Genomic DNA, 24,954 nt, shown 5'->3' with positions numbered 1-24,954 from the left:
GCGGCGCGGTAAAAGATGTTAAAAGGCCGAAACAGCACGTGAGCCCATTAGTCAAGTGTGTGAACCCTCTCTCTGCCAAAGGCCCGCTGTAGAAAATTCTCCATCCATAAAACCAGTAATTTAAAATGCACCGTTAAAAACAGACAATTAAAACTGGCAAACAGTAGTAGTCACATTAAAATTCAAAGCCGCATTAAAACCTTGGGTAGAATTGGTCATTAGCAGCATAAAAACCCATTGCCACTTGCTTCTCCCCATGTGCGTAGAGATGTAAAAATGCCTTAAATACAAGTGAAGGAGCCAGGAAGCATTTTCGCAGGAGAACTTCCGACAATCCGGGCATGGTTTGCTGTTGACACCTGAGAAGCCTTTTTCTTCACTCCCTGTACCCAAATGAGAACCTCTTACTCCTGGTCCTGATCCAGGCGCGCGTATGCAGAAGTTCCTCCAATGCTTCTATTGTCGTGGGCTACTGCAGCAGTTAGAGCTATGGAAAAACAAGAACCTATTTTTTGTGAACCTCTTAGTGAGCTTGTCATTTTTTCTGGACTGTACCAGTTCAGATGGCAGGTAGGGTCTTGCATGATGGAACACTCCTCCATACCTCCCTGTTCTCTGCACATGGAAAAGCAGTGTGCCAGTGAATCTTGGCTAGAACCCTATTCTCTGACATGCTTGCTTCTTTTCTATGTGTGGAGATTTTTATTTCTTAGTGAGGTGCACTTCATCTTTTGAGCTTCTATCTGTGCACTGAAAGTGGTAAACCCAGATCCGCAGTGAGATCTGCGAAGAATGAAATGGGCATTGTTGCAGGTAGAGCCAAGTTGGGCCTAGTGGAGAAAAGGGTGGCTGTGTAGAAACCCATCTGTTATGCCTACTGGGCTCCATGGCGTGCAGAATTGCTGCACCCTCTTCCCACATGTGCTGCTGTGTTTGAAATCTTTTATGGAGCCTTTAGAACCTCTGGTTGATTTTTGAAATGTGTGGTTTCAAGACAAGGAACATACACATGAGAAAAGGGGGAATTTTTGCCAGGTATGGCAAAAATAAGGAGAGGACTGCGAAGTGTTATTATGAAAGTTCACTGAACAGCCCAGAGATAGGTGGACTATATAACTGCAGAGTGCAAATGAAAAGAAGATCAGTCAAGCAAAATGCCAAAGGGAAGTGGGTTTTAGATAGTGGTGACAATTTGGGGTGTACACTAACTTTTAATGAAAAGGGCAATTACTTTTTGTAACGAGCCCCTCTGGTCTCAGTCAGGCCCATGTTTGGTAGTGTCAGATGTGTGTGTGGATGCCGATCTGATAGCTTCATGCTGGAGCCTCCCATAGATTTTTTTTATTTCAATCAGGGCAACTTTCAGATTTCAGCCCGAAGGAGATTGAAATGCTTAGCAAGTGGGAGGGGCTCACACACCCACGCATTTTGACAAACAAATCAATTCCCTGTCTGTAAAAGACTGGCATGTCGGAGGAAAGCAAGCAGGCTCTTTAAAACAAAGCCAAAATGTTTTTATATTGGACTCAGCCACAAAAATCCTTTTCCAGTCTGGTGGGTGTCGGCTCACTTTATGTGTTTTGTTTCAATGACTTAGGAAGTTAATTCCGTGCATTCAGAAAGAGGTGAATTCCATGAATACAGCTGGTGTGTTTAATTTACTGCAGTCCAAGAATTATAGGCAGTGCGCCAAAGTTATTGATGTGGTCAGAGCTTTGCAGCCGATGTGTCCCAGGGTTGGAAATTGATGCCGTTGTTTGCTGGTGCCGTGCTGCTGACGTGCTGGAGCTATTGAAATTGATGTAGCATACCAGTTGTTGCTGAGTCATCTCAACTGTTCAGACTTATGTGGGTGACATTTTTTCTTCTTCTAAGCACGCCCTGTCTTTTAAAACTGCCATCAGCAGATTGCAGTGAGCCTATCAAAGCTGATTGATGTTGGGAACACACTTGTCAGAGTTGACTCCTTCAGGCGAGCCTGTTTTCTGAAAGTGGTTGTGTTTTTTGTGATTGCTTTTCCCCTCCATCCACATTGCTCGCTGATTGCCTTGTATGTAAGCTTTATTTTGGTTAAAAACGCTTAATGGATTTCTAACGCAGGATATCTTTTTGATGGGTGATTATGGATGAGTGCTGCAGCTTGGTGGCAGAACTTATGCTTTGTATGCGCAGGGCCTCAGGTTTGATGCCCGGCATCTCTGCTTCAAGAATCTCAAGTAGCAGGTGCTGGGAAAGTTCCTTCTCTGCCTGGACCTAAGTAGACAGCATTGGGCTAGATGGATGAAAGATCTGATTCTGTAGCAGAAAGTATGCTTAGCGTGCAGAATTTCCTAGGTTCACTCATCAGTATCTCCAGTTAAAGGATCTCAGGTGGCAAGTGATGGGAAAACCTTTATTTACCCGAGAGCCTGAAGAGTCAGTGCAGGTCAATGATACACATTCAGTGGCTCAGGAACCACTTGTGGCTCTTCTCAATACTGTTCACCAATATGGCACCTGCCTGTGTTTCTGGAAAGTGGGCAAGGCCCTTACCAGTGGGGTGGCTGGCAGGTGATTCTCACTTTGAAATAATCACCAGAGATATGGGTAAGTTGCAAGCTTCTCTAAGGTGCAGAACACATGACAGAGATGGAAGGAAATGTGGCTGTTTTGGTTGATGAGAAATGCAAATGTGGTTCTCTACAGGCCGTGGAGTGGGGACCACAGGTGTAGATGATGCTAGGCTTGATGGACTGATGATCTGATGCACCGTAAGGAAGCACCATGTGTTCATACAGTCGTTTCTCATTTGAATTGTAGATGTCCCATTCTGGCAAACAGATGTAGTTATGTGTATAGCTGCCGTCTTTACCACTGCCGGCTTTACCATTTATCCATGCTTTCTCTCTGGGTCCAGGTATTAGGAGCTGCTGGGGCTAGAAACACATGGATCTGAGTACTGCTTTCCTTAGGGGGAGCCCTGGGGTTACATAGCACAGCATTCCATGGGCTCTGGAGTGACTCTTCCCATCTACTGGCTCTGTTTCACCACAAAGAACTGTAAAGGCTTCTTACTAGGGCAACAGCGGTCATTATTGTTCTGACTTTGGCTTTTGTGATCCAGAGTTCTAATTTTTGGCTTGCAACTCCTGGATTATGATTTCTTTCTTCTATCTTTTGACAACTCAGTTCTGACACTGTGGCCCTTGTGTTAGATGATGGTGGGCCTGGTCTTTCAAGCAGAGGGAGAACTTCTTCAATCATATGCAGTGCAGATCAGCGTGATGTGGAAATTTAAACACACACATATGTATAGCTCTTTTGCAGAAATGGATTTGTAGAAGAATTTCCTGAAACAGTGTGCCACTTCTGCCACAAAAGGGTGAGACACTCCAACTTCATTCTCTCCTCACCCCCTTTAGAAAATTTGGCATGCTGGGACTGATTTAGAGCAGTCTTGAGCTGATTTTGATAGTCCACTATCTATTTTTTATTAGAATCTCCAGGGTCTACCAGTTACATTTACAGAGTGGGAGTGTATCCTTAGCATCACTTATCAGTTAAGACAGATCAAATGTGTACTAAGTGATTAAGAGGTTGGACTAGGTATTCCACCATGAATTGGCCAGTGGTCTACACTGGACCATGATTTACCCTTCTGTCCATTCCATCTAGATCACCCTCAAGACACAGATGCCCTCACAATTTTAGGCTTCTTATGGGAATCCTTCAGATAAATCTTTCTAGCTCTGGTTCCATATGTCAAAATGTTGAATGCTTCATTAACTGCCTCTTTATAACAGCTGTGCAGTCCATGTATCTGCCTTTCTTCTTTGTAATTCATTGGGGGATTTCTTGGAAAAAATCAGTCCTACGCCTTCCATAGGAGAAGGGATAATTGTATGCAGAGAAGCTGATGATATTACTCCTAATAGCCTCCATTTGTTGGTTCATCAGATGAGGTAAGGCATGAAAAACAAGGTTCTAGAAATGCAATGATGGAGCAGGAAGATCCAAATGACTCCAATTTCAGGCCCCAGGCTTGAAGCACAGGACCTAATGCCATCAGCTATACCATTAATGGCACATTGACTAGCTACCTTCTCTAATGTGCTAAATTTGTCTTACTGCCATTTGACTATATCAGACTGTCTTTATGCAAGGGAGTAACTGTACACAAACCTGACGTTAAAAATGAAACTCTTCAAATGGGGAGCAGCATTCTAACTTTCTTGGACTCTCAGTGACAACCTTAAAGGCTGTCATGATGTCCTCAACCTTCTTAAACCAGTGAGTACTTCTGGAATTTTGAGGAAAAAATAGTGGGTGCCACCACAAAATGGTGGCCATGCATAGTGGAACCAATCACAGACAGGCTGCTATGAGGACTAGGTCCAATCACAAAATGTGAGGCAATTCCACAAAATGCTGAAAAGATTCCAAGCCCAACACTCCCCCTAGGATGGAAGCAGTTGGTTCAAAATGGGTGGCCCTTCAGAGGCAAAGGTGACGGTGCTTGGGGTCTTTGGAATTACCTCCTGCTCCAAGGAGGTGGAAGAAAGCTGTGATTGGCTCTTTACTTTGGGGAAGAAGCAACTGGGTACCAAGGAACCAATAAGTTCAGCGATACTCTTTGATGACACTTTAGGGATCACTCCTCTAACAGCAAAATTTCAAAGCGAGTCTTCTTCAGTGAGAAATGCTGGGTTGGAATTCATATGTAGATCTGATGTGATCAAACTTCGTCTGAACAGTGATTGGCGGTTAGGTCACTGCAGTATGTAATTGTCCTCCCTGCCGTGTTTATATACACTATTCATCTTAGTTTGCAATTCATCAGTGGTTTGAAGTGGTCCACATCCACTCTGATTGGATCATTTATTTGTTGGACTGGACTGTGCTTTGTTTGTGCTGTGCTCCTAACGTTACAGCCCTGTGTCTCGGATTGCTTGGCCTCCTTTTGTAATAAGGCTCCCATTTGTACCTGTGGACCTGTGCTTATATAAAATCTGACAGCTTAGAGTAACACGTCTTGGATTTGATGAAGTGGGCTCTGGCTCACAAAAGCTTATGACACAATAAATATGTTAAGTTTGCAAGTTGCTGCAAGACTATTGTTGTTTTTGCTTTGAAGCCATGTCTTTTTACACGTAACGAATGATTTCAGGCAAATAGGCGCTCACGGAGATGATGCACTGCGAGAATTATTTTAGCATGCTATTGGTGTGAATGCTTTGAGGTTGCAGGCAAGTGGTGACTTTAAAGCCTATCCATTTCTCATCTATCTCATCTTCCATTTCACAGAATCTCTGGGAGGTGGTGAGATATGATCTCATTGTTTTCCTGTGTGCATAAACACAAAGCAGTCCATCTCCAAAAAACTAAGAATGGGAAGTAGTGAATTATTAGGATGCTGAATTAAAATATGTAGCGTTATTCCAACCTGGTTTTCTACAGGTGAAAAAGGAAAGGCGGGGGGGGGGTCTCTTTTGAGCACCGAAAAAGGCAATGCTGAGGGTGATGGGACCTACACAGACCAAAGTCATGCGGGAGTTAAAGGAGGCTGAATGAAAAAGCTGGCTGGATCCAGCCCATAATACAAATAATTTTAAATAATGCAAATACATCTAGTATATGTATTTTAGAAAATGCCAGAACAGTAGCTGATATACAAATAATCAGCTTATTTGGTGTTAATTGTTTTTAATATGTGTTTTTACTATGTATTCCTTCAAGCTGTAAGCCGCCTTGGTGGTGGAAAGGCGGGGTGTAAATTTTATAAATAAATAATGTAATAATAATAATAATGTACAAATAATGTAAAAATACAAATAGCTAATATAAAAATAGAGATAATCCCAAAATTAAAGCTGATGAAATACAATTCAAATAGTATTTTGGGAACTAAAAATGTAATAATTTTATCTGTTGTTGTCTCATGGATGGTTGAATATTTCTGCGTTACAGAATGGAAAAACACGGTGGAAATGTTTTTGACTTGTTAACCTTAGTGAGTCACGCCTTCTGTTTGTTGCTTCTCCCTGTATAGTGTTGCAAAAGTCTGGCCATTTTTGTCTGTTCATCTTATGTTCTAATTCATGTTCTGGTGGTCTCCCATCTTTGCAACTTTCTCTTCCGTAGCTTTCCACTGTTGTCCACTTCGTTCCTCTCCCCTGTATCCAGAGCTTTGCTTCAGAATTATGTATCTGCTTTTTTATTCAGACTATGTGAGATCAAAGTAATGGGCATCAGAAAAAACAATGCAGGTGTCTTTGCAACATCCCCATAATCAACTGAAGTAAAAAAGCACAGAGAAAAGAACATGTTATTCATATCTAGTTAAGTCCAATAAAAATGGTCAGTATATGCTTTGGAAGGAATGGGACATAACCTCCCTATGCTAAACTGACATTTTTCCTTCTAAGAACGCCCTGTCTTTTAAAACTGCCGTTAGCAGTTTTATGGATGGAGAATTTGATAGGAGAAATGTATTTGTGTGTGTGATTTTCTTATTCATTCCCCGCTTTTCTCCCCATTGGGAACCTAAAAAGGTTTCTAACCGCCTCTTTTTCTCCATTTTATTTTCACAACCCCGAGAAGAAAGTTATGCTGAAAGTGTGTGACTGGTTCAAGATCACTCAGGAAGCTCCCATGACAGAATGGGGATCGAACCTGGGTCTTCCAGATCCTAGTGTTACTCTCTAACCACTGTGCAGCGGGCTGTCTATGATGTATTTGAATTGGCCATCAATGGTCTGACTCAGAGGCATCTTGGAAAAAGGCAAATCTGAACCCATCTATGAGGCCTTTAAATCAACACCCATCCTCAGTTCCTGAGGGAGGAAGCTCCACAGTACGGGGGAAAGCGAAGAGCAAAAAAACTCTTCAGGCCCACCAACTAAGCCCAAGTTAAGATTGATGAATTGCTCTCTCTGCCCCGCCAACCCTTTTCCTGGCACAGTGTGAATGTGGAACCTGTTTTCTCCATACTGAACTGAACATCTCTGTACTCACCATACGAGGCTTGAATGTGGCAATAGAGACCTCTCTTACTTGGTATGATTGCCTTTTATACTTACAATCTGGATGGCAAATCTCTGCACATCTTCTTTCTCAGTCCCAAATGTTGCACACTCTCCCTGCTTACCCTCAAATAACCTCCATAGGCCTTGCCTTCCTGTCTCTGCCCTCCTGTCCTGTTTGGGACCTTCATCTCTCCCCCTTCCTCACAGTTTTCCTATAGATTTCACAAATTCTCTGTTCTGCCCCATAAGCCAGGAACTCTCTCTCAGACCACCACAGTGGTATCCTTTCCCCTTTTCTCTCTCTTTTTAGACCCTGTCATAAAACCCATTTTTCTATGAAACCTTTGGCTTTGCCCCAGCTCTAATGAGGGACATACACTTACATGTACCCAGGGCTTTTTTTTCAGGGGTAATGCAGGGGAACGGAATTCCGGAACCTCTTGAAAATGGTCACATGGCTGGTGGCCCCGCCCCCTGATCTCCAGACAGAGGGCAATCTCAACTCCCCTCTGCCTGGAGATCAGGGGGCGGGGCCACCAGCCATGCGACTATTTCTCTGAGGGCAACCCACTGAGTTCCACCACTTCTTTTCCCAGAAAAAAAGCCCTGCATGTACCTCAACCCGCCCCCCCCCCATTGCACACACCTCTGTCTTTTTCTCATCTCTGTTGTTTCCCCTTCTCTCATAATCTATGATCTGATTTCCTTTTGGCAGAGTCCTGTTAAGTGCCATGTGCCTTAATTATGTTGTAAAAAGCACACAAGAGGCAGCAAGCTGAAAAGACGAAATTGAGGTCTAGAAACCTTTGGTTGATTCTCTGTTCTTCTCACGAGCAGTGTAAACATTCTAAGATGCCAGTGAAAGAACATGAAGAAGACTTTGGGAACATAATCCTGTATAAGAATACGCCTTTTGGATCAAGCCAAAGAGCATATGCTAAGTCCAGCACCTAGGAATGTCCAGCCCGGTACTTCTGGAAAGACTATAAACAGGCAGGGAGGCAATAGTTTTCTCTTCAGGCAGCTGATATTCAGAGGCCTTTGAACCTTGTTCACCTGTCATGGCTACTAGCTGTTATAGACCTTTCTTTCATGACTTTGTCTAATCCCCCTCTAAAGCTGTCTAAGTCTGTTATCCCCTGATCTGGATAGCCCAGGCAAACATGATTTCATCGGATCTCGGAAGCTAAGCAGGGTCAGCTTTGGTTAGTAATTGGATGGGAGACCTCCAAAGAAGTCCAGGCTTGCAGAGGCAGGCAATGGCAAACCACTTATGTTAGTCTCTTGCCTTGAAAACTGCAGCAGGGGTCACCATAAATCAGCTATGACTTGACAGCACTCTCTACCACCACCAAGTCAGTGGTCACCACTGCATCTTGTGGCAATGAATTCTGTGAAGCAACTAGGTGTGGCAAACGTTAATTTTTGTGTGTTCCCGAATGTGCTACCAATCAGTTTCATTGAATGATTTAGTATGAGGGAGGGTGAAAAAGATCCCAAGAACTTTCAGGAATTCATGGGATCAGTCCTTGTCTCTGAGCTTCCGCCCTCCTCTACAAGAGGGGGATAATAATGCTGGTTGGTTTTACAGGGACTGAAACGTGATTGTGTCTGTAGAGTGCTTTGGACCTTTGAAGTAGTATGAAGATAGTTTCTTTCTCCATTCTCCCTATCTGGTTTCTCCACACCATGCATAATTTTGTAAGCTATCGGGAGAGGTGTTCCAGAGAGATTGTAGGAGGGGAGAGGCCAGCAAGGAAACAGGTTAACAATACTCTAGATGAGAGAAGCCCACAGTATGGTGCCCCTAAAAAGAGCACATGGTCTGCAGCTTCAGAAGCTGAAAGCAGATGAAAAATTAAGTAGGCCACCTGTGAGGAGGCTGGAGTGCTCAGACTTGAACAGTCAGTTCCTGTTTGTGCCCTTTGGCAAGCCAGAGCTGTGCAAGTTGCTCGGCTGAAATAATTCCCACCAAGGAGTTTGTTTGAATATATGCGGTCTTTGCCATTAATAATTCCAAGCATGTCAACAAACCTCACGATTCTTTCCCCTCATGCTGGGGAGGGGGAGCACACGATGTTATCTGAGATGGTGGAGATCGCCATGGCCTCTGGCAGTTTCTGCCTTAATGGAGATGTCTGATGCACACTCTGCGAGAGTGGCAGCTGAGTGGCGCGAAAGTCACTTCAAGTGTCTTGTTTGGAAAATGGAGCCATAAAAGGCACACACGTGGTGGGAGCAAGAGAGTGTTCAGTCCCTGTACAGCAAGGAGTAGCAAATTTCCATTAATTCAGGCACAGTTTTTTTTACAGTGAATTGTGGTTTCATTAGTTACAGCATCCAGAGCAAAAAAACTTTGCTTGTTCACCCTAGGTGGAGCAATTAAAGCCAGCATGAAAGTTAGTGTAGTGTGAGAACACTTCAGAGGTATAGATCAAGTGTCCCCAACGTCATCGAACCTGTGGGCACTTTTGGAATTTTGAAGAGAGGTACTGAGCAGCACAACAAAATGGCTGCCATTGAGGGTGGGGCCAATCACAAAATGGCTGGCATGGGGTTGGGTCCAATCACAAAACTTCAGGATGTTAAACCAGATGTTCTAAGATAGATCAAGATGAGTATAGAGTCTGTCTATAGCAGTAGAAAAAATCAAGAGTCCAGTAACACCTATAAGACTAAAAAAAATTGTGGTAGGGTATGAGCTTTCGTGAGTCACAGCTCACTTATCGAAAAAGTTAGCTGAGACAAAAGCTCATACCCTACCATAAATTTTGTTAGTCTTATAGGTGCTACTGGACTCTTGATCTTTTCTACTGCAAATGTTCTTGAGGTTTGAAGCCAAACATCCTCCTGTGATGGAGGGAGCCCCTGTGGACATAAATGTGATGCTTCGTGAGCTCTTCTGTAAAAATGTTGAATGGGACTGGGATTATTGGTTGCCTGTTTGCTGCCCTGATTTGGAAGGACAACTGGAAGCTGGTGGTGGTGGTCTGAGCTGGATCAAGCATGATGGAAGGTGCCTGATGGTTTACCAAACTCTTGCTCTGCGTGTCTTTTAAGACTGGGTTCTTCTTGTTATTAAAATTAATGTATGTAATACTTTTACCTATTCTGAACTCATAAAGCATTGCATAGTCAGATCAAAACACCACAATACCCCCTCCCCAATGAGAAGAGAGTTATAAGCACTACAAGGGTGGGCTTGTGGTCTTCTTGGATTCTGGAGTTTCCTCGGTGGTTTTCCAATCACGGCTGCTATCTACCTAGCTAAAACCCCGTGGCAGCGATTATGACCTGAGCCACTTTTATCAGGTACACCCTAGGTTCTGTGGCAGAGGCCGGGATATATCTCTGAGAATGAATCTCCATATTTTTAAAAAAACCTTTAATTAAAAACCTTAAGAACGGAGCTTCACCCAACTGTAGCCACCACCTGACCGGAACCAGAGAATCTACGTATTATAAAGGGGCAGGACTGGCAAAGAACTTGGGGGTTGAGCCTCTCAAGATGTGCTCTGCGTTTGAAGGACAGACAGAAGTTTTCTGATAAGCACAAAAGATTTTAATGGAAGGAAGGGGGTCAATGGCCTCTACGGATTATGGCTGGCATCTAAGCCAAGCCCAAGTCTGTGGACTTGTGGCTGTAGAAAATTGTTTTGTCTAGGGGAGCATTCCATCATGTGAGCCCCCACCTGTAGTCTGAAGTGGCCTGGTCCAGACATAGGTTGACCTGTTACTGAGAACTAGGCTTTGACCAACAGTTTTCAGGTAGTGCAAAGGCCTCTCTGAATCTTTGGGGAGCCAGATTCTCATCTGTGTTACTGCAGCCTCCTATGTTTTCTTTGTTTTTTAGAACATGGAAACAGCCCTGTTGATCAGACCAGTAATCTATCTAGTTTAGCCACCTGTTACATAGCAGCCAACCAGTTATCCCTGGAGGGCTAACAAACAGGGATTTAGAGACCAAGGCCTTCCTCTGATATTGCCTCCTAGCGCTGAGATTCTGAGGTTTGTTGCCTCCAGCTACGGAAGTTCCTGTTAGTTGTCATGCCTAGTAGCTGATGATGGATCTCTCTTCAATAAATCCATCTAACCCAGATACTCACACACTGGTTTGGGAACCACATGTGGCTCTTTTGACACGCCACATGTGTCCCTTCTGAGCACTGTTCCTTATGGCACCCACCTCATATTCCAGGAAAATGATCCATTTCTTTAGACATTCAAATAATTTAATCTTTACTCTGGGCACAAGATAAAACTCTTTTATTTTTGAAATGCAGCACAGCTTGCATATGAAGCATATATCAAGGTTATGTAGAAGTGAGAGTTCTGTGTTCGAGGCTGGGTCAACGTACGCAGCTGAGTGAGGTGGTGGAATAGGACATATCACTGTGAAATGCTAGCCCATAAAACAAAACCCCCAGGAGTCAGGAAAAAACTACCTTAGATGCTCAGAAGTACTGTGGTAATTAAAGGGGTTATATTATATATTATTGTTTGGGGATAGCGTGTACGGCATACAGTAATCATGTGGCTCATTTTGTTGCTTGTGATTGTGAATATGGCTCTCTGCGATGTGCCTAGTACCGTTAATGTAACCTCTTTTAAAGCCAGCGCTGTCTGTGTGACTTCTTTGCAGACAAACTAATTTGTCAAGGCATCTGCTAAGTAAATCGGTATGTGTTTTTAATTTAGCATGCAAAGGAATCTGAATATGCAGAAGCGGTCGAAAGCCTAAGAAAAGAACGTGACATTTTTTCGAATCTGATAAAGTCTCTGAAAGATGCTGAAGGGTGAGTGTCCAGTTCTTCATTCTAGAAGCGTTTTTTGAATGTAAAATGACAACAATTATGTCGAAGTTGTATGTATATGTTGCAACCCAGAGTTTTAATAGTAAGGTGGAATCTTAACGCTGGCCCTGTGGGTAAGCTGTAAAAGGACACAACACTATTTGGAGCAAAGTACATTCTGTGGGGCAGGTCCATCCTGACGTGCTATCTTTTTGTCATGATCCCATTATTACGGTTTTCTGCAACATGTTCAATTCCTGATATAGCTAGTTTCATGATGATTGACAAGATTTTAGGATGGCATAAGAGCCTTCCTAAGCAGTAAATTTAGGGTTTCTCTTTGTCAAACTTGGCCTGTGAGAGCAGGGAAGAACCTCTCCCTGGAGAGATTGTGGGCCGGTAGTAGAATATGCATGCAGGAGTCCCTGGTTCAGTGTTGTGTAATGATTAAAGTGTCAGACAAGGGTCTGGAAGGTCCAGGTTGAAATTTCTGCTCTGCCATTGAAGGTCACCAGGTGACTATGAGCCACTTACATACTCTCAGCCTAATCTACCTCACAGGGTTGTTGTGAGGATAAAAGTGCAGGAGAGGAGACCAATGTAAGCTGCTTTGGGTCCGCACTGGGGTGATAGGCAGGGTATAAATGAAATAATCTCCAGTCAAAGGATTTCAGGTAGCAAGGCTGGGAAATACTTCCATATGGATGAGGCTCTGGAGAGTTGCTGCCAGTCAAAAGAGGCTATTAGTCTGACTCTGTATATGAAGCCAACCCTTTCTTTGACCAAGAAATGGTCAGATCTCTAGGAAATCGGCACTACCTTCTGAAGTCAACGAAGATGATTTGTCTGCTGTGGAAAAGTTACAGGGAGAAACTGCAGGAATTCCAGATGTGTTAAATTAAACATATTAACTCCTGAGGCATTTGGAACACAAACTTGCTTGAAGATAAAATGAGTTCAGCATTTTTGCAAGAAAATTGATTAGTTTTGAGGCTCTTCTTCTGTCTTGTTTCTCAGAGTCTCCCAAGTCATTTGTGGCTGTGCAGTTCCTCAGATCACCAGATTTACTTTAGATAGGTATGCTCTATGACAGTGGGTTTGCACGGTAGGAAGTCTTTGTGTCTGGTCCATCCCTTTTGAGCAGATGTGCTCCAGGAGTTCTGTAGTCAGAACTGAATTTCCAAGCATGTGGGAAATCTGATATGGATTGGGACTGATAGGAAGCTTAAGCCCTTCCCCTGCACACTGTTTTCCTGACCTGAAATGACTCCAGGGTTGAGTTGCCAGGTCTCTACCCTTCTGGCGGGAGGTGGAGGGGAACCTGGTACCCACTATCCTAAAGAACTTTGCTCGTGCTTTGGGCACTGACACAGTGATGCCACTTCAGGGAGTGATGTCATTTCTCCTGCACTTTTCGAGGGGCTGATTATTTAAGAATTGACCCATTTCGCTCCCGAATCAGCCCCGAGCAAAGTGTGGGAGCATTTCCACGGCCAGCACGATGACCTCATTCCTGGAAGTGATGTCATCACGCACCACTGCAGGCTTGCCCAGGAGATATTTTGCCTCCCGGCCCAGTTCCCTGTGCCTTTTCCCCCTGCGGACCAGGTGAGTGGTGGCGGGGGGGCAGAGGCTGGGAGTGAGGGTTTGGCAGCCCTACTCCGTAGAGCTACTATTTCCCCCCACCTCTTGATGAAACATACATGCAATCCATCAGAGTATACATGTAGTCCCTAGCAAAGCAAACAGGGCTCCCTGGGGATATTTCATTTCAGTACCCTCTGCCCGTGCCCTCTGGTCCCAATCTGAATCAGCCTAGCATGTCTCTCAGAATTAAATTCTAAGCATGGAACTCCCAGCACTTGTTTGATTGAAGGGACCAAGATGGGATACAGAGAGGACCTTCCTACCATGAGAATTGGCCCCGAGCCATTGCCTTAGCTTAGGAAGGGTTTGAGAAATAAGAGACAGCAGTTTACTTTGAAGTATGTGAGCAGATTCGTCTGCCTTCCTTTACTCGTAAAGCAATTCTACCTAGACATGGATTCCTTTCTGACACATGCCAGGTAATGACAGATCCTTTTTTTTTTTGTTTCACACAGTTCTGACTCTTGCGTGGATTTGCTGCCTTGTGAGCACTGTCAGAAATGGAAATTAGGAGACTGAAATAACCCTTTGCCTTTAAAGGAGGAGAGCCTCCTGATTAGAGAGCGATCCCTCCCATCTGGATCTGTAGGACAGGGCAAAACATCTAACTCCTGCGCTTCACTTCCATATTTGTCTCGTTCCGGAGGAAGCTCTGCATTTGATGAAGCTGTTGAGGGGTGGGAGAGGAATGGGTACATATTTTTAAAAAACAGCAGGATTTGAGTCTAGTGGCACCTTAGAGACCAACAAGATTTTCAGAGTGTAAGTTTTTGAGAGTCAGAGTTCCTTTCTTCAGATACCCGGTGTCTGAAGAAGGGGGCACTGACTCTTGAAAGCTTACACTCTGAAAATCTTGTTGGTCTCTAAGGTGCCACTGGACCCGCTATTCTACTGCAAACTAATACGACTACCCACCTAAAACTATATTTTTTAAAAAATATTTTTTTGTTAAACTTCCATACCTTCTCTCTTGTCCCCACAGCCAGACTAGAACATCACCATGGGGGAGGGTTCCCCTTCTTTTTTCATCAATGAAGCTGAATTAGATTTTTGAGATCCTACCAGTGCTTGATATATGAAAAGTAAATTGGTGTGAGACCCTGCTGGATGAGCCGCCTGTGTTACTTCTCTTCCGTGTTTGAGAATACCCATTGTTTGATTCATTCTTGTGTTCACCCCTTGGATTTCCATTTTGTTGCCAGCCAAGTCCAGGAAGTTCCTCCTTAGTCCAATAATAACCTTCACCAAGGAAACTGACTATCTGCAAAGCTGGTTGCTCATTTTTTTAAAGATTGCCTTTTAATTCTTGAGTTGTCATTTTACCACCAGCCTATACCTATTCCATGTTGACACAACGATAATCTTCCACTTGGATGTCAGAGCAAGTGCTTGCCTCCAGACTGCAAGGGATCAGTGCACCTTACCTGTAAAAGTATTAATTTTGTAGGGAAAGGGTATGAGGTAATTCTTCCCCTCCCTCCAAATCATTATGTTTTATTTCTGATCTTTGTTGGAGAAGCTGAGCATTGAGCAGTACGAGTTGGAGGTTAATGAAGAGTTGGGGTAGGACTGTGAACCGCCCCCTAATACACATTCAAATCTTCCCCTCGCAGGACTGACAATCTCACAAGTGCTTGGGCATGCTAATTTCTCCTCCTTCCTCTGTATTTATTTTCACTTCAACTCCTGGAACATGCTCAGCCTTCATCAGGCTGCTTTCCCCTTCCTTTCGATTAACTTACATTTTCCGTGCACTTGAGGCAAGTCCCCCTGAGTTTGTAGAAACCCTCACCTTGACTTGGGCAGTTTCTTCCATGACTGGCCCAGGCCACTGATTGACTATTAAACTTAGTTACAATAATTCAGGCCTTTCTCCTTTTAAGAATTTTTTTGGGATGAAGGATAATTAGCAGCCCCAGCACTGGTTGCTACTTACTCTTTGTTCCATCCATAACAGACTTCAGAGTCTTTGTGTACACAGACCTCGAGAGCTGCAGCTTTGGCCAATACACTTCCTCAGCAGTTCTATTTCAGCCATGCAAATATCATCTGAATTCTTATTTGCCCTATCATCTCCAACCACCTTTTATTCAGATTTTCTTGAAATGTGTCTTGTCTTCAACGCTTTGCATATATTGCCTTTAATTTATATTAAAATAAGTTCCGTTTATATTAAAAGAGGGGGAGGGGTTTTTTTTCTTTTCTCTCCTCAGTGTGAAAGTAGGCAGTGTGATGGCGGCTCCCTGGTTATTAATGTTTAATGTTCAAGTTAATTGACTTCTCCGTTTTTAATTTTTTTAAAAATTGCATGTACTTTTTAAATTGCCTACTTATAACTAATCTTGCTGCTGCCATAGGCAGATGTGACAGTGTTTATAGTTGAGTAGAGAGCAACTTAGCACTTGGGAAAGGGAGGTGTTTGGGATACAATAACGAGCCAGTCAAAAACTGAAAGGTATTTGCAGCAATTATCTTATGTAACAGGCTCTGATCTCAGAATCCGGCTTTCGAGGCTACAGAATTGGAACGTATGAAGCTTAATACCAAGCAAGAACCTTGCTTTATCTAGCTCAGTATTGACTGGCAGTGGCTATCCAAGGTCTCAGGCATTGGTCATTCCCAAAATTATGAGCCTGAGGGCCAAACTAAATGTGACATTTTATCTGAGTTTGCCGCAGGAATTGGCAGCCATTTTGCAGCTGCGAGTCTTGCCCCCCACCCTTGCCCCGTGCTGCAGTCCCGATCCAAATGGGGCCTGTGTAGCACTTCTAAATAGAGTAGCCACTGGGAACTCAGAATAGCACTGTGGCATTTGGTTTGGCCCTCATGAGATCCTTGGGATCTGCATCCAAAGCTCTAGCAATAGCCCATCCTCTGCCTTCACAGTCTTCAAAATTACCCACAAGTTTTGGACCTAATTCATACTGAGATGATCAGTCTGTATCTTGGCTGCAGTTCAGATGTCAGATGGGGGAATCACATAATTGAATTCTCCTCTCTACGAAGGAAATCCTTTTATATTGGCAACTGACATGTCAGGGAAAAGGCTAGGCAGGAAGTTGCCGGTCTGATGCCCATGGCTATCTTGCAGCCTGCCGGCACCTGCCCTAGTGCATGCCAAATATTTTTAGGAAGTGGACAGGGCCTGTTGGGGCTTCTGCCCAGCAGGCTTCTATTTGGCTACTGGAGATCTGATTGGCTGTGCAGATTATTTAAAAAGTCACTTCAGTGTCAGCTGCCCCTACAGCACAAGTATCTTCACTTAAGGCCTGAAGGTATGTTGTGTGTATGCAAGGAAGTATTTTAAACAATATGTTCATTTTAAAACGCATCCTGTTCAACGGAGCTTCTGTCTGAAGTGTTGAAGCGTTACTATTACAGTTATGCATGAATTCACTCCCTGACATTTTGAGGTTGGTTCCATGTCTTATGGCAGACATTTTGTAGTTGACTCCACCTCCTGTGGCAGCCATATTGTGGTTGTGCCCTACACCCTGCGTCAGAATTCCCAGTGTGCCCGCAGGCTCAAAAATATGGGGACCCCTGGGCTAAGCCGATGGCAGTTTCCTTGATATCCTAGCTTTCCATGTGTTGAATATTTAAATTTTTTTTACATGGAGGAGTGTTGAGTCATGTGATCCCACACATGTAGCCTGAAGTACATCAGTCCAAACACAGCTTTACTAGCTCATTTGCTGTTTATGAAAGGTAGAGCTAAGTTGTTTCATTGTCCTAGATCAACAACAGAATACAATGGATATCCTTGTATCGAATTTTAAAAGCTCACCAATTTGATTTCCTTGGGGTGGGGAGATAAGACTAAAATCCAATGTGTCGTGATTATTCCTGAAAACTGCCAGAAAGGGAACATACAAGCTTTATTTTCATCTTACATAAAGATTTGTTTACATCGTATCTCAAGATGAGAGGAATGTACGCTTTAAAGTGAGTTTAGTGCTTGCTGCTTTGGAATGAGTTGTTTTGTCGAAGCCTTGATGTATAAAAGATGCTAGAGATGTGAGACAAAATGTTTCTCAATGTAGGACGAAGCCTAGACCAAAATGCATCGTCTTAAAGCTTTAGCTGTCTGGTTTTCTTCTTTAAAAAAAAATGTAGGCAAAATAATCTGCAAGCAGAGCTGAACAACATTTTTTTGTTACGTAAGCAACTGGAAGATGGTATCTTGGCAAACTGGAATTTGCGGAAAGAACTGGAAGAGCAAATGAAGGCGAATAAAGAGGAAGGTAAGGGCTGCTGTGGAAAAGTGGTTTCTTCTTCCCTGCCAGCGCTTTCCTTGCGTTCGCTTTTCAGGAAAGAAATAAATGTGTCAGTTGCAGTACCTTGAAGCAGCAGCAGCCACATAACAGGCACAATCTTGAATGAATAAATGGAGCCAAAGGGTCAAAGATATTGCTATGCCCGATGCACGGTCGCCTGCCTTTTGGCCTTCTACTGCATCAGAAAAGGAAGAGGGGACGGTTCCAGCTGAAAAACACTATGAGAGGATGCTGCTTACGAACTCCCCCAGCAGTCTGCCAGCAAACTAGGAAAGGGTTAAGCAGCTTGTCCGCCTTCTTGTTAGTCTTCCGGCTGTTGATAGACACTCAGCCGCTCAATTGCTGTTAAAGGGAACACTCCAAGAACCCTCAAGGAACAATAACAGGAGGCGGAACCCTGGTATTCCTTCCCCTCCTAAACTGGCTGTTTTGAGTAGGCTTATATACCAGCTCTTCAACCTGGAACAGTTGTCCCCAAGTGGGATTTCCAATACGGAATGTTTATCACCCCCTCTGATCCCTCTCGCCACCTCCATCATACTGCCCGATAGGGACAGAGGCCACAGACCAAAGTGTTGCCTGCCCCCGCTCCCTTGGGATCATGCTGACTGCAATGTATCCCTTCTTGCAATTAGATAGTTCAACGACTTTAAGTTGCTATTTTCTATTCAGTTCCTGCAGTCTGTTGCGCCAATAGCAAAATAAAAATTCTGCTATGTTATTTAACCCAGCTTTTCCCCTTGAGACCCAGGGTTCATTTTCATGAAATCCCAACTACAGCAGAATAATTTGTACCTTCCTATATCTTTTTTTTTTTTGCTTTGCACCTGCCTGAAATTATTTCAAAATGCAATGCTAAATATGCAAATTATAATTCTACATTAGATTCGCAATGCATGTTGATAACTAGGGAGGATGTCTAAGATGTCAAAAAGGTACAAAGGAATATAAGGGTAAAAGTTCTTTCAATTAAAGAGAATGCTTTGTGTGGGATGGGACAGGCAGCTGTAATTTCTTCCAGACTTACTCGACTGGTGCTTATTATAAAAACACATTTTGCGTGGTTATTATATGTTGCCCCAAAAGTACACACGAGATTAGAACAAAACCCGCCCTTATCCAATGTGGTTTCTAATTTAAAAGACACGTGCTCAGTCTTTTCAGAACCAGAACCCACTTTTATCCCCAACTTGCAGCGTAAACCTTGTTTTAAAATGTTTATAACTATCTATCTGGCTTGACGTTATGCAAATAAGACTTGGGGATCTTCAGGCTTTCACACCCCCTCCTCCTCTCCTTATGTGCAGCCAGCCTGTTAGAGACTTCTGTGTTGGCAACAAGCCCACTCTGCCCGAACCACCAAATTGTCGTTTGCACTTGCCCAGCAAACCAAGATTAAAACGGAGTGTAGAATCCTGCTTTGCAAGGGAAGCGCAACTCATAGTTTGCCTCTTTGGACAATGGCAAACAAGGATTTGCTGAGAGCCTGGAAGGCTCCCTTAGCTGTTTTTGCATGCAGAGAAGAGGAAAAGAAAAAGCATAAGAGGAAAGGAAAAAGCGTAAGAGCCCCAGGATCACCAAGTCTGGTCAGCATGTGGTAGATCAAGAAATGCCATTATGTCTGACATAAGCCGGTATCTTTCTTGCGAGGTATGTAAAGTGTGTCCATGCTGGCTTAATCGTCATTCCTTCTCCTGTGGAACATTGAAGTTTCTATTTTTGTGAGGGTAGAGGTCTCTGACAGAATGTATAGCACCTTCTCTAAACTACAGTTCTTAGAATTTGGGGTGGGGGTGTCGTGGTGCAGAGCCGTGACACTTGCTCTCATCAAGAATGGATCTCAAGGATATAAAGATATCGCCTCTCTCTTTTTCTCAATCCATCCCATCTTTCTTTTAAAAAAAGAAAGTCGTGCTGGTATTGCAAGCTCCCTAGAGTCAGGCCATGACTCACTTCTATGTCCTGACCTGCGAATTGAAGACCACTGATCTACAATATAAAATGCAAGACTTTCTCTGGAGAGCTCCTGGCATCCAAACCGTATTTCCAGCTGCACAACAAAGGAGCTCCCATCAGGAGTATAGTTACAGAGGCATCTTATCCTGTCCTTGTTGAGGCCCAGCAGCCAGGGATGGAACTTCCTTGGCCCAAGCCAGATTTCCCGCAAGGACTTTCCCTTTTTTATATCCTTATTCCTGTCTGACAGCCCCCACGATACCTTCGTAGTTCAGCTGACCATCTGACAGCCCCACTGGGAATCCAACACTTCAGAATGGTGCTGAGGCACAAAAATATATTTCTGTATATTTAAATACAATTGTTTTAATTTTTTTTAACATTACAAAAACATAAATTACCCGCAGGAGGAAAGAGAGTAGTTGAGTGTCACTGGGAGGTGTGGGGTGGACGAACATGGGGGTTTTAGGAAATGGATTTGCTCATGGCTTTGAGTTTATTGAATCTTGGATGGGGGAGAGTAGAGTGAGGTTGGAGAGAATTTCCAAATCATTTATCTCCCTTGTCCACCATTCTTGTGCGTTCCCTATGGATTCCCAGCTACCCCAATTGGGTGGTTAAGTGCCTTTTATTAGGGCAGTGAAACTTTAGATAAGATATAGTTTTCTGCATATGGGGGGGTTCTCCAGATATCATTATTGTTATTTATTAAAAATTAACAATATTATTATTATTAACAAATATTACAAATAAATTTCCCCCTTCCCCCCAAACACTAGCCTCATGAGGTATGAGGGCAGCTGAGCATCAGTTATAAAAGAATGAATACAAACTAAGGGGAGTATGGGAAATCCTCTTGCTCAAGCTCCTAACAGCTTCCAGGATCTTGAATGAGAGATTTGGCTCAGGGGAAATCTCTGCACATGCACAGAATTACAGAATGTATTTAGATTTAGCAGTAGTAAGAAGGATGGTTGTTGTGGAGTTTCCGGGCTGTATTGCCGTGGTCTTGGCATTGTAGTTCCTGACGTTTCGCCAGCAGCTGTGGCTGGCATCTTCAGAGGTGTAGCACCAAAAGGCAGAGATCTCTCAGTGTCACAGTGTTATTTATTGTGACACTGAGAGATCTCTGTCTTTTGGTGCTACACCTCTGAAGATGCCAGCCACAGCTGCTGGCGAAACGTCAGGAACTACAATGCCAAGACCACGGCAATACAGCCCGGAAAACCCCCAACAACCATCGTTCTCCGGCCGTGAAAGCCTTCGACAATACAGTAGTAAGAAGAATGTGGAAGTCTGCAAATAATTTTTCACCCACAATGGGAAATTACCACCATTTAGTTTAGGTATATAATTGCCTTTCTGTCTACCTGAGCCGCCCAGGGCAGCTTGCGATGAAAGAGGAATAAAAACACATCAGAAGAGTCAGATCCTAAAAAAATGAGAAGAGTAGAACAGCCGTCAATTGAAAAATAAGGAAGCCGCAAATGTAAGACAATATATCATGCAAAGGCATGGTGCAAGTTTACTGAAATGCCTTCCTGTGGATCCTCACCAGCCTAACTTCAGATAAGACAGATTCCCACAGGAAGGCCCCATCCGTCTCAAGGCTCAGGCGGATGGATATGGGCGAGTACAGATTACAGGTACAGATTAAACGACACAGTGTAGTTTTGGAGGAAGAATGCAAGCACAGATGTGGACTTCGTTGTTCTTGTTCTTGTTTTGGTAGAGGAAACTTTCCTTTCTTGGGGTGACCAGACGTCTTACATGAGCATTCGTTTAGGCGAACAAGATCCCTTGAACTTGCAGATAGATCTGCTGTCTCTAGAAGAACTTAAGAAAAAGGTAATGATCTCTTGTTGTACAGAGTTTCAGTGACTTTTTTCCCCCATTTGTTGGAGGGAACACGATATGGGTGGTCTCTGCAGAATCAGGGCCGTTTCCAGACGGCTTACCGGTCCCCGGAACATCGCGCCACGTTGCGGGGAAACCGCGAAATATCGCGTTTTCTCGCGTGAGTTTTGCGCGACGTCATGTGACGTCGCGCAAAACTCGCACAAGAAAACGCGATATTTCGCGTTTTCCCCGCAACGTGGCGCGATGTTCCGGGGACCGGTAAGCCGTCTGGAAACGGCCCAGGTCTCTGGAGTTCTAAATCTGTGTTTTCTTGTGGGCAGAGTGGGGAGGCTTGCAGAGAAGAACTGTGTGTCAGGCAAGCGATGCTCAGTCTTCTCTCCCCGCCCCCCCCCATAACCTCCCTGATTGGATTTTAAAATCTACCTGCAACTGGGCTCTGAAGCTGGAATTTAGCTGGGAAGAGGGAAAATGGCCAAAAGTTTAAACTGGTGGGGGAGAATCATGAATGTGAGAGGGCTAAAGCATCCCTTCCACCTACCCGTCCTCCCCTCCGTTCCAGTTATCTTGGCAAGTAAAGCCATCATGGTGCTATTTATTTATTTTTACATATTGATGGGGCACGTTGGTACCGCACTGCTGAGATCTCACCAATTTGATCGTTTGCACACATCAGGGAGTTGTAAATTGTTGCATCTTTACGTTCAATTGAATTGGTCACTTTTCTAAGTTGCCATGTTAGCCTGAATTGAATTTTTGCTGGCGAATAAGGCAAAATTCTTAATGTGTCTTCAGTGGCAGCATATTTGTCCACCTTACAGATCTTTTCTTTCAGACGTGGTGGAAAGAAATTGCCCCATTGAGAAGGGCAGGGTGGCCTGGGAACACATGACAAGAGAGGGAGGAGCTGATTAAGAAAAATACAGCTCAAGTTGATATAAATCAAAATGCAGGCATAGAGCAAGCCTGGCAACTCTGCCAATTTTGCATATGCATTAGAGAAACACAGCTTGCCAGCCAATGTGGCCGGGCTGGATCTGGCACAGCATGGCTGCCACTGTCGGGGCCCTACTTCCTGCTCTCATTGCCAGTCTTTTTGCTTCCTTTGTGCATCTCCAGGACTCCAGAAAAGAATAACTGGCATATAGGCGATGGGTCTTCTCTATGGGCAGCAACTTTATGTATACGAGTACCAGTTTGGGGTAGTGGGGAGACTCACATTCAAACTACCGCTCGGCTGTGAAATCCACCGGCTGAGCTTGGCCAGTTGTTATCTCTCATCTGAAACTATCTCAGAAATTTAGTGAGAATGATGTGGGGAGAGAAATCCAGTATTGCCATCTTGAGCTAGACGTGCGCATTTCAGACCCGAACAGCTTTAACAGGCAGGCAATACTCGTTTGCAATCTGCCTTGTTAAAACGTGTGAAAAGGCCTGAAGATCATAACAGATCCCCCAGTTTCTGAGGCTTTTATTTTGCTTTCTTAGGTTATTGAACTCCTCTTGTTGGTGAAGGAGCTGCATTTGGTAAATCAAGATCTGAAACAGAAGCTGTTGGGTGGTTCCAAGGTGGATTCTGTGGCAAAGGATACACTGGAAACATTTGATGAGAATGAGGTGAGGAAAACCTTGGGCTGAGTTTCTTAATTCTGCTAACTGTGGCAGTGTGTAACCACATTTTTATTTGTCTGGGGTTTTTTAGTGCTGTTAATAAATACTGTACTGACATTGTTGAGTAATGGCAAGTTCATAGAATGAGAATAATGAAGGTGCTTGATTGCGTCTTTCATTGGACTGGCAGGTGCTGCTTGGGGCATATTTAGTGCTCTTTCAATTTAAATACCCAACTCTTTAGCCTAGTCCTTACTGAGGTGTTTGGGCTGTACCATTTCAGACTGCAAGTGGGTGCCTCTCATTGAAAAAAAAACATTCCCCACACATAGAAAGCTAGATGCTGTGGAAAGGGTTCTTTCCTAGCTTTCTTTTCCTGAAAGTTTCCCAGGAGCAGGGATTCGTTTTTCAGTCATTAACCAACTTCCAATACTTTTAGTTTGATTCGAGACAACTCAGACACTAGTTTTCTTCATAAGAACTAGATCTCAGTCGGGTAAAATGGACAAGTTAGTCCAGTCTCAAATCTAACATTTTCCAATTAATTGCTGCAGAAGATTTCATTCCAGCTGGCTTGTGTGGTTCACCTAGACAGTCCTTTGTCTTCAACAGACTTAAGTACTAAAACAATTGAAAAAGTGTGTGTGGGTGTGTGTATTTTGTCCTGTGAACCTCCGCATGCAGTTCAAAGTGGTATAGTCCAGACAAGGTTGACCTCCACAGGGTGATAATATCCAATAGGTAACCATGTTGGTCTGCAGTTGAACAATAAAATTTGAGTCCAGTGGCATGTTAGAGACCAACAAGATTTTCAGGGTGTAAGCTGTCAAGAGTCCAAACTCCCTCTTGAAAGCTTATACCTTGAAAATCGTGTTGGTATCTAAGATGCCACTGGGGTCAAATCCTGCTCCTCAGGGAAACTCTTTTCAGGAAGGGCTGTGGATCAGTGACAGAGCATGCGCTCTTGGCATGCAGAAGATCCTCGATTCAATCTCCGGTATCTTCCATTAAAGGATCAGGGAGCAGATGATGAAAACGATCTCTGCCTGAGGTTTCGGAGGTCTGCTGCCAGTCTAAGCAGACAGTACTGACCTTGATAGACCAATGGTGTGATTCTGTGTAAGGCAGCTTCATGTGTTCATGCCTTCAGAGTAGTGCATGCTTTTCCTTGCCCAAGAAGCCCTGTCCTTGAAAGATTCCCCCCTCCCCTTACTATTTCTTTTACTATTGTTAAATGTATTTAATATAAATATTTTTGAAATACATATATTTCAAAACATTCCTTTTGTTCTAATACAGTCAGAGTGCACATTTCAGTAAAGAAAAACTGGAGTCCATTTCCCCTCCAAGTTCAACCTGAGAGATGAGCAATTCAGCGGCCCCTGCCAATGCATACATTTTATGGGGGCAGTGGGGAAATTCATCCATCCATGTTACCAAACTGAAATGAGACATTCACCCCTCCAGCACTATTCCACTATCCTCAACAGAAATAAGCACTTTTAACCACTGCTGGCAGCAGGAGAGGTAGAGATCTATAGATATTAGCCCTCCTCCTATCTAAAAACCTCTCTTCAAGTGCTTCCAGCACTTCTACCTCCGTTCACACTGAGAAAGGGGGCTGCTGTGCAGGAGCCAAACCTGTCTTGTGATTTAAACATCCAGGAAAGTGGTGCTGTTCTCCTCCTCAATTTTTTACTTGCCTAGCATGAATGGAAGGTAGGGTTGCGTGTGGGTTCTTTCAAAGGCCACAAAACCCAAAGACCAATTTAATACAAAAGAATTTAGTCATTACTAGGAAAAACGCCG

General features: G+C 43.7%; 1 protein-coding gene across 2 annotated transcripts in view; it reads left to right on the top strand.

Moving 5' to 3' along the window:
• The window catches only part of CDK5RAP2 (CDK5 regulatory subunit associated protein 2), a 179,188-nt gene that overhangs the window by 67,015 nt on the left and 87,219 nt on the right, over positions 1 to 24,954 (top strand). For both annotated transcript variants that reach the window (XM_054998013.1, XM_054998011.1), the window contains 4 exons: positions 11,703 to 11,800; positions 17,561 to 17,688; positions 21,410 to 21,525; positions 23,023 to 23,151. In XM_054998013.1, coding sequence (XP_054853988.1) covers positions 11,703 to 11,800; positions 17,561 to 17,688; positions 21,410 to 21,525; positions 23,023 to 23,151 — 471 coding nt within the window. The remainder of the gene's footprint in view (positions 1 to 11,702; positions 11,801 to 17,560; positions 17,689 to 21,409; positions 21,526 to 23,022; positions 23,152 to 24,954) is intronic.

Source organism: Eublepharis macularius, chromosome 14, assembly GCF_028583425.1.
Source record: "Eublepharis macularius isolate TG4126 chromosome 14, MPM_Emac_v1.0, whole genome shotgun sequence".
Taxonomy (NCBI): Eukaryota; Metazoa; Chordata; class Lepidosauria; order Squamata; family Eublepharidae; genus Eublepharis; species Eublepharis macularius.
Note: the sequence above shows the minus strand (reverse complement) of the source record. Positions and strands in the feature narration are given on the sequence as shown.